Source organism: Sinocyclocheilus grahami, unplaced genomic scaffold (assembly GCF_001515645.1).
Source record: "Sinocyclocheilus grahami isolate Dianchi unplaced genomic scaffold, SAMN03320097.WGS_v1.1 scaffold222.1, whole genome shotgun sequence".
NCBI classification, from domain to species: domain Eukaryota; kingdom Metazoa; phylum Chordata; class Actinopteri; order Cypriniformes; family Cyprinidae; genus Sinocyclocheilus; species Sinocyclocheilus grahami.
In genome coordinates this window covers 2,928,272-2,937,840 of record NW_015505401.1, presented here as the reverse complement: position 1 = coordinate 2,937,840, position 9,569 = coordinate 2,928,272, and the positions used below count along the sequence as shown (strand labels likewise).

The 9,569-nt window shown below is 37.7% G+C and overlaps 1 protein-coding gene across 4 annotated transcripts; it reads left to right on the top strand.

Moving 5' to 3' along the window:
* The first annotated feature begins 390 nt into the window (after nt 1-390).
* LOC107596676 (coiled-coil domain-containing protein 106-like) lies at nt 391-7,893 on the top strand. 4 transcript variants are annotated; one of them, XM_016287472.1, is made up of 9 exons: nt 391-468; nt 906-1,028; nt 1,149-1,250; nt 3,239-3,424; nt 3,986-4,036; nt 4,809-5,039; nt 5,397-5,606; nt 5,704-6,007; nt 6,768-7,893. In XM_016287472.1, exons 2-9 carry the CDS (start codon nt 974-976, stop codon nt 6,790-6,792), a joined length of 1,164 nt encoding a protein of 387 aa, XP_016142958.1. In that variant the 5' UTR covers nt 391-468; nt 906-973; the 3' UTR covers nt 6,793-7,893. The 4 variants fall into 4 exon arrangements, with proteins under 4 accessions (XP_016142958.1, XP_016142956.1, XP_016142957.1 ...); XM_016287470.1 differs by having other exon boundaries at nt 431-596; XM_016287471.1 differs by having other exon boundaries at nt 431-765.
* The last annotated feature ends 1,676 nt before the right edge of the window (nt 7,894-9,569 follow it).

Below are 9,569 nucleotides of genomic sequence, written 5' to 3'. Positions count from 1 at the left end.
GGGGGGGGGTTAGTCTGTTTATTTATAAAATATCTTCTTTTCACAAGAAAGAAACAAATAAATACTTACATTATTACCAAATAATTAGACTCTGGGCACATTTTGTCAAGTAGCTACAAATTTAGTGAATTGCCTTAGGGACAAGACAAAATGCTTGGTGTAAGATAGTAATAAAACATTGTTTTATAATAAAAAAAAAATTTAAATGCAAGTGCAACAATATTATTCGTTACAATGGGCATACCAAAGTATTGTGAAAAGCTTTTAACACTTCAGTTTGGTGAACCATCACTTTAAAAAAGTCTGGGGGACTGAAATATTACCGAACTGCAGGAATTACCAATATTACTACTGTGCATCGTGTGACTTCAGAAAAAAATTCCTTCAAGGCTTTTATTTTGAACGTGCAGATTTGAAGGTGCCATAATAGTGTCTTTCTTCACGTTGTTTTTAGCACTGCTGCTGAGGGTGAGTTCATTGTTATTGTTAGCAGGCTGATTCTTCAGCAGACACACAGACAGATGAAAGTGCATTGAGACACGCTTCGAATAGGTGACAGGGAAGCACGATCTCAACGAAATACTGCGTTTCTTTGGGTAACTTCAATTCTGGATGGAACGGTCTAACGATTAGCTAGTTTTGCTAGTCATCTCAGTGCAATTAAACAAATGGTGTATTATCCCTCCACCACTTCACTAACCGTGAATAGCCTGATTAGTATTTCTGTTATCAAGAAGAGTGCAGCTCATGTCATAACCTGTCTAGGTAATTGGTTTGGTTGTGGGTGGCTGGTGTTGGGGTGAGTCAGTTTGCCTGTTTTACTGATGCTAGTCATCTGGCAGCCGGTTAGAGCGTTGCATGTTTTATGTATCTTTTGTGATGTGTTGCCGCATGCGTGTCTGCAGAGAAATAAAGCAGATGCTGTGAGTATTTTGGGGTGACAGCCGCTCTCTGTGTCTGAACCGGCGGAAATATGAACGATGCGGACGCAGCCTCAAGGAAGCACGCGAGTTCCCGAGAGCTCCAGAGTGAGTGCACGCGCTACAATAACACAGTCATAAATGCACTTTGGAGCTGATGACGGGACACCTGCGAATTTCCCAGAAAAATAATGTCCGTCCTACGTGTCTTTAATCATCTTTCTTCAGCTCCCAAGAACGAGGATGCCTATGAAATCTCCATTCCTTTTGAAGACAACAACTTTGATCAGCAGGGAGGCTTCTACAACCAGAATGACCAGAACTTTGACGGTCAGTTCAGTTTATTATCATTATCACTTGCTATTGTTCGAGTGTTTCGTGCCCATAACAACAAAAGACAATACTTTATTGAACCTTTTCTGGAGTGTGTGCTGCAAACGTGAGCATTTTAGACGATCGTTTCTGTCCAGTCGGCTCGTTTTATCGCGTTTAACCACAGCTGTCGTCAGTTTTTTGTCTAGCGGTGGCAGCAGATATGCGATCAAATTTCTAATTTGAGGCTGTATTAGTTGATTCTGGCACCCAACATCACAGCAAGATGATATTTTAAGCTCCTTACGTAGCCGAACCTGCACTGGTTTGAATGGGCCGCCTCCAGTTTCCCCTTTGTTTTGCTGCCTCCAGCTAGCGCTGTGACGTTGCTGACCCTAGTTACCTGTGGTTGGCCTGGCCGTGCAGAAAACAACAGGCCAATCAGAAGAGAGGCTCATGAATATTAATTAGACAGACCAAAATCGACCTGTTCTCAGCAGAGCTGAGAGAGGAGCTGTAAAAAATATATTGAGATGGTTTTTGGTACTTATACCGCAAATATATATTCTTAAGGACATCAAAACCTCAAATAAAACTCCAGAAAGGTGTACAATATGGGACCTTTAAAGGTTTAGTTCACCCAAAAATGAAAATTCTGTCATTTACTCTCGTTCAAACTCTCAAAGGCCCGTTCACACAAAAGAACGATACATCAATAACTAACGTTACACTAATATTAGCATCCACACCAACTAGCTTGAATTAGAACAATTATTAAAACGTTATAGTCAGTGTTTTGTGAAGGTTTTGTGTTACTTTGGAAATGTAATAGGTTACAGATTACAAGTTACCCTATTTAAAATGTAATCAGTAGTGTAGCTATTTCAGTTACTTTATTAAAGTAATGTAACTGATTACTTTTCTAAATGTAATCATTTTCAAACATGTAAACCAGGCAGGGTTAACCTTATAGTAGAGCTCAACACTGATTAATGTCATTTTCGAAACCCTTCATCACTTGAATTAAGATTATAATCATTTAATCTTAAAAGCACAGCCACCACAAAATAAGACTTACTTTGAGATCATTCTGAGGTTAAATACAGATTTAAAACCATAACAAGAAATAGTTTAGTAGCTATGATGTTTCTGAAATCTAATTTTTTTTTGACAGGAAACACTGGCATCTCACAAAGCCTTGGAAAAACAGTTAATAAAATAAAAAAATAAAGCATATACATAAACCCAAATAGGAAATAAAACGGTTATGGAATAAGCATGTGTGCTATTCTGTGTCCTAAACTCCTGAAACAGTGGTGTCTCATATTTTACAGCAGTCAATGCAATTTATGAAAGAAGTCTATTAAATCTGTATGTGGGTGTGTGTGAAAAAAATCAGATGCAACCCCCTTGTAATCGTTAACATTTTCATAAGTAACTGTAATTTAATTACACATTTTTTTTATCAGTAACTGTAACTGATTACAATTACATTTATTTTTTAATTAAATGATGTAATTTAGTTAGCCTACATGTGACTAGTTAGGTGTGAACAGCCCTTAAGAATTTCGTTCATTAATATCAAATTTAGATATTGTTAATATTCTCTCATATTTATTCTCATTGGTTCTTGCGTATAAAGCATGCATACCTGAGCTTCCGTGTTTACCATATTTGATGTGCTCTATGCACTGTATCTGCATTGATCGATGTTCATATATGAATAAAAGCTTTATTGTTTATATAAAGCTATCGTGTCTCTTTAGAAAACTTGGATTTCAAAGACTTGTTTCCTATGGATTACTTTTATGATTTGTACTTTTTGATGCGTGAAAGTTTTGAGTGTATGTGCAGAAATGATGAGAGAATATTCAAATTATCCTTATTTTTGTTGAACAGAAATTGTATGTGTTTGAAAGGACACTAAGGCGAGTAATACATTATCATTTTTGGGTGAACTACGTATAGGTCAACATGTGATGATATTTGCTTGTGTTGTGATGCAGGTAGTGATCCGCCAGCACCGAGCAGCTCGTACCTGCTAATCACTAACCTGCGCACACAACTGCAGATCTCACTGGAGAAAAATTCATGGCTGCAGAAACGCATCGAGGACCTGGAGGAGGAGAGGGACTTCCTGCGCTGTCAGCTCGATCGGTTCATCTTCTCGACCAAGAGTCAGGAAAGCAACGGTGAGACGAGGACAGAACCAGAGGGAGAGAAGAGACGGAGAGTGAGCGAACACTGTGCTAATAGAGGATATTTAGTGCCACAAGAAAAAGTTAGTTGATGCGGTCAAAGGTCATTTGAGAAATAGTGGAATGTTTGGGAGAACTGTCATGTTCCACCTTAGTTTGTGCCTTTTCCCATAAACACCGTTCAGTTTACATAGTTTCATTTGTTATGCACACATGCTTTGTGTAGTGAAAGACAGGGGGTTAGATTTATAAAGTAAAATCAGTACTGAATAAATCTTATGTGTGCAAATTCTGTAAACAGTCTAATTCTAATCTACAAACCAGCTACATTATGCCCCATTTGTATGCATATTAAGTGTATTATGGACTTTGCTGCTACCGTCCACAGAAAGAAAGGTGATGAACAGTTTTATTTTAAAAAGATGTTCTTGTACATTCTCTTATGATCATGGCTGCAGTAAATCATCATATGACGCAGAAGTCAGGCTGGGTATTAATACAGATTTCCCAAAGACTGACAGGAAGACAAAAACTGGATTTCTCTTTTCCCTGCAGGTAATGATTCCAGGAGTTTTTCTTGGAGAAGGAGAAGAGAAAATGATCGGGGTAAAAACTTCTTTGACTTTCTGCATTAGACTCATCTAATATTATTTATACTATTACAGTTTTTATTAATATTTTGAATTAACTTTTATTTTTATATTTTCAACTTTCATTTTGGTTCAGTTTTTTTAAATGTTATGTTCTTTTGTCATTTTTATCAGTTTTATTGTTTAAATCTTGCTGTTTCAGTTTTAGTTCACATTAGCTTATTTATTTCCAGTTAGTAATTTTAGTGTAACACATACTTGCTTCAGTTAATTGTCAAGGCAACATTTCTCATTTTCATTTATTTATTAGTTTCTCATGTAATATTTAGATTTTAGGTTATTTCAGTTAATAAAATGTTTAATAATAGTTTGATTTAGTTATAATAAAATGATAATATCCATGTGCAGAACATGAATAAAACATCATACTTTCAAAATTCAAAGACGCTTCTTTTCACTTCTGGCCAAAGTCTGTGCTGTGTTGTCCTAACATGGTAAGGGCGAGAGTCCTTGCTGCAACATAAAGATCACAGGGGCCAGTTGCACAAACTTAGATTGGTTAATTCTAAACCAGAATTAGTCTGACCAGCTAGCAGTTAGCTGAGGGTAATGAGTCTCATTTTTCAGGTTCAAGATAGGCCAGCCTTTAATCGCTTTTATGTAACTGACTGAAAAAAATAAGTTAGGACCAGTCTTAAGGGAAAAAAATCAGGCAACTAACTAGTAAGACTTGCCTAAGCCTATTATGCAACCGGCCACAGAATTAACTTTAATCATTAACGTTGCAGATCAACAAGTGGAGAGCCAGCGTTCGGCCAACCGTCAGTCATTCCAGCAGAGGCCAACCCAACAGACTTCAGCCAATTCCAAGGCCCTGAGCTCTGTTCCTGGTCCAGTCAGTGCTCAGATACATTCCTTGTATGGATCTCCCCACCCTCAGCCTCTTTTGCAGGGCCACGGTGGCGGCAGCACCAGCAGCAGCTGCAGTAACAACAACAGGTCCCTCAATGAACTGCAAGGTGGGTCTCAAATGTTTTTTTAACCTGTATTTGTGCTACATTGTCATTTTGGTTTAAATATTTACTGTATGTCTACAATAAGCATATTTACAGTTTATCTAAGAAGCTAACTTCAAAAACGTGTTAGTTTTTTTTAGTGACTATATATTTACCACACTTCCATGTATGTTTTCATGAGTTTAATATTTTTCTAAAATATGATGAAAATGTTATTAAAAAAATTTTTTTGTTATTGTCTTCCTAAATGTTTTTGTGGAAACCGCAATGCATTTTTGTATGATTCTTTGATGAATCAAATTCAAAAGAACAGATTTTGAAATAGAAATTTTATTTTTATTATTTTTTCTGCTTCCACAGAATCCCTCACTCGTCTGGGAGATGAAGAAGAGGATGACTACCTTGAGGATAGCTACCTAGAGGAAGAGGAAATGATGTCAGGAGAGAATGTGATCACAGATAACATGTCACTTCGGAACATTGGCTCAGCTGGAAGACCCACCGGCAGTCATCCAGCTCTGAAGAGAAGAAGGGTTTTCCGAATCGCCAGAGGGAGAGAAAGACAGAGAGGTGAGTGTGACAGTGTGAGGAAACATGACAAACCAGTGATTTTCTTCTGTTTCTGATCTCTTTCTTCATCTTTCTCTCCTTATTGCTGTTGTTCTAGTGAAAGATGCAGCAGGTGTGCTGTTCCGCTATAAAAAGATCCTGGTAACATACCAGAGGTTGAAGAACATGTCTAAGGCCTTCCAGATCCACGGTGTAGATCGTAATACGGTGGCCTCAACCACACCCATTGCTGAGCTTCTGCTGGTGGCTCCAGAGAAGGTGGCTGAGGTGGGCGAGTTTGACCCGTCTAAAGAAAAGCTTCTGGACTACGCCCGACGCTGTTATATCGCCCTCGACCCCCAGACTCTCAGCAAAGTGCAAGCACTGAAGAAGAACAACCTCCTCCTGCCCATCTCATACAGGTATTAATACATACATACAGATGCTTAGCAATCATTGTATTCCTGTTAAATTCCTTTTTACTCTGTCACTCTTCCAGGACATAGTCATTTTACACAATTAATAAACTAAGTAGATAAAATTAACTGCTTATATGTACTGTTTATTATTTATATGCGTTTATGGACTATATTGTTTAATCAATATATTCTTAATAAATAGGTTCTCTAATAATAAATATTGGATTTTTAGGATGCACAGATATTAAAATTCGTGCCAATAGTGATGAGTTGAGAACTGTGTTTTTTCCCCTCAAAAATAGTTTTTAAAATTTTATAAATCAACTTTAAATTTACAGTATTAAAAATAATATTCATTTTGAAATTTGCTAAAGATGACATTTATCAGTGTTAATATGCTGTTTGTGATTGTGAAATTTTTATCTTAAAGATTAAATGTGGTAGATGACAGCACAGGTAATTGAAATGTAAAAATAGTTAAAATGAGCATGCATAATTAAATATTCAAAATCATAAATATCCATTATGAACTGAGATATAGCTTCATGAAAGAGCTTTATTTTTATCAGTGGGTTATAAACGACTTGTGTAAATCATAATACCATTCTTACGTAATCTGTTGCATTTGATTCAATGTGGCAATTTAGATAAAAACACATTTATGAATGATTCAAAACGACACATTCTTACACAAGGCAAAAAATCTTGTATTGACAAACACTTAAAAAAAACTGACCGTCGATTTTTTTTTATGCTTCTCCAGGTTGAAAGGAACGGATAATCGATAATTGGAAGAATTGGCGGGGTGATTCTTATCCTGCTATACAGTGAAACCCTTCACTGTATTTTAATGTACCATAGGACACACATCTCCCATCTCAACCAACACATTGTTCTGTTCAGATCTGCTGTACTCTGAACCAAGTGTACTATTAGCTCTGTTCACTCACTCATAAAGCTGGACACTCAAAGCTGCGGGTGGGGTGCACACTTATGCTTTCAGGTTTGGTATTTTAAAAGAGAACTTAGTTCTCAAACCTATTTTACACCATTCTTTCATAAGACTTTTTAGTATCCCCTAATTGTTGCTCTGGTTAAAGCTCAAGAATTTACACTTTAGTTTAGTTTTTGTGATGTGCAGCTCTATAGCAGAAATTCTCTGTTGGGTCATTCCATCCACTCAGTTGTCCCAAGCGTGTGTCCTGGTTCTCTGTATCTCGTAGAACTTACTTGACAGACTGAAAGACTTTTGAAATTTAGGTTCTTCTAAAAAGTGGTGCACGCATAGACCCATGCACTCCTCCTATTTTAACACTGTGCTACTCTTTGCAAGCAGCTTTGTACGTTCTCATTAGAACCTCTTTGGATATGATTTGTGGAGTGTTTGTGCATGTGTCTCCCTTAATCATGGCCTGTCTCCTATTAGATGACACTGACTGTTCAGCATGTGCAAAGTTTATATAGTGTAAATCAGTGATAATACATGTTAAAACAGTTGGTAATAGCACTAGTCTAGTCTAGTACCGCATAGTGTAGATGATAATGTTATGTGAGGAAGTGAGTGCAGAGATGTTCCTGTTCTACTTGGTGCTGAAGTGTGTGTGTGTCTTTGATTGTGTGTTTGTCGAATTCACTGTCTACGTCTGGATGCATGTTGGGTGTTTGTTAATATGCAGCGTGCTTGAGATTAGACTATTCATGGCTCCTTCAAGCACATATTGAAACCTCCAAGTGGCTAATAAAAAACAGCAAGTTTCTCTTTACATCACAATCTTCTTCTTCCTAACCATCAGGTCATGTTTGTGGGAACACTACAAAAAGTTTCAGTTTGTTAACATTAGTTAATACATTAGCCCCCGGTTTCACAGACAAGGCTTAAAGGGATAGTTCACCCAAAAATGAAAATTTGATGTTTATCTGCTTACCCCCAGGGAATCCAAGATGTAGGTGACTTTGTTTCTTCATTAGAACACAAACGAAGATTTTTAACTCAAACCGTTGCAGTCTGTCAGTCTTATAATGGAGGTGAATGGGAATCACGGCTTTGAGAGTTAAAAAAAAAACATGCACAAACAAAACCAAATTAAACCCTGCGGCTCGTGAGGATAAATTGATGTGTAAAGACACAAAACGATCGGTTTGTGCAAGAAACTAAACAGTATTTATATTGTTTTTGTTACCTCTGATTCACGCAATGTCCGAACTGTTCGAACTGTCCTGAGTGGCGGCGCGTCTCCTGAGCGTGTTCTCGGACGCGTCTTCTTCTTGCTTATAAGTGCATTACCGCCACCTATCTCTCAAATGGACCATTGATACTCTATATACAATCTCAATTAGGAGTGTCAATGGTCCACAATGCAATGCCTTTATCACTGCTTAAATACTATGAAATATGTTGCGTGCCTTATTCTGTGTGAGAAGCCACATCATCTCACAGAAGGATTTATTTCAAACACTCGACTGACGTTATGAAGTGAGTCTGGAGTAAAAATATGTTATTAAATGTGGTATTTTCACATGCTTTCAGATGGAGCAGCATTTACTTCACAGAGCCGTAGTTCACTGAGAGGCTGCGCAAACAGCTGTCATTATCGCGAACGATTTCTTCGATTTCATAATCGCGCAATAAAATCGTCTGCGTAACTTGTCAGTGAACTACGGCTATGTGTAGTAAAGGCTGCTCCATCTGAAAGCACGTGATGATGATTTACTGCTGATTACAGAACCGACATTACTATCAAAATGCGCATGACAATCGCATTCGATTAATCGTGCAGCCCTAGTAGTGCATGTTACACAGAAAAGTATCTCATGTAGCAAATTGTTTGGCTGACTTCTTCCAGTCACTGAAATTTTTAAAGTGCCAGATTATTAATTTGAATACATAATAGATGAAAAACCTGACACTGATGGATGCAGTGAGTGGTGTGGAGAAATCCTTTCCTGATGTATGAATATCAGATTTGGACGTCTGGCATAAAGAATGAATCTGAATGCCCTCAGCTGCCAGGCATTGCTGTACTACGCAGACCCAGCATTCATGTGCCCACATGCCTTCATACTGACACTGGGGCAGTTTGTTGTCATGAGCTTCTACTTTGTTCTCATCTTGTATTTTAAATGCAATCTATATATCCCACTAGCAAAAATGAGTAAGAATCCACTGGTCATATTATCGCAACCTGTCTGTCCCCATGTACAAAAAAAATAGGTCATCTAACCGTCAATTCTGTCTGTATTCAAATGTGTGTGTGACCTGTTAGCTATGTCAGACATTCTGTCTCACACACACACACACACACACACACACATTACTTCTCACTCCTGCCTCTCTCTCTCACATACACTCTCCTATGAGGAGATTAAAGTAAGTCTACAGCCCCCTCAGGGCCGAGGTTATTCCATAAATAGGACAGGCTCTAGCAGATAAAGCAACATAGATTCACCGTGGCTTATTGACTAAAGCAAACTAACTCAGTGTATACATTGCTGCCATCTGTGGTTAAGTCAGGTTACTACAGCATATTACTGCAGTTAAAGGGACAGTTCACCCAAAAATGAAAAT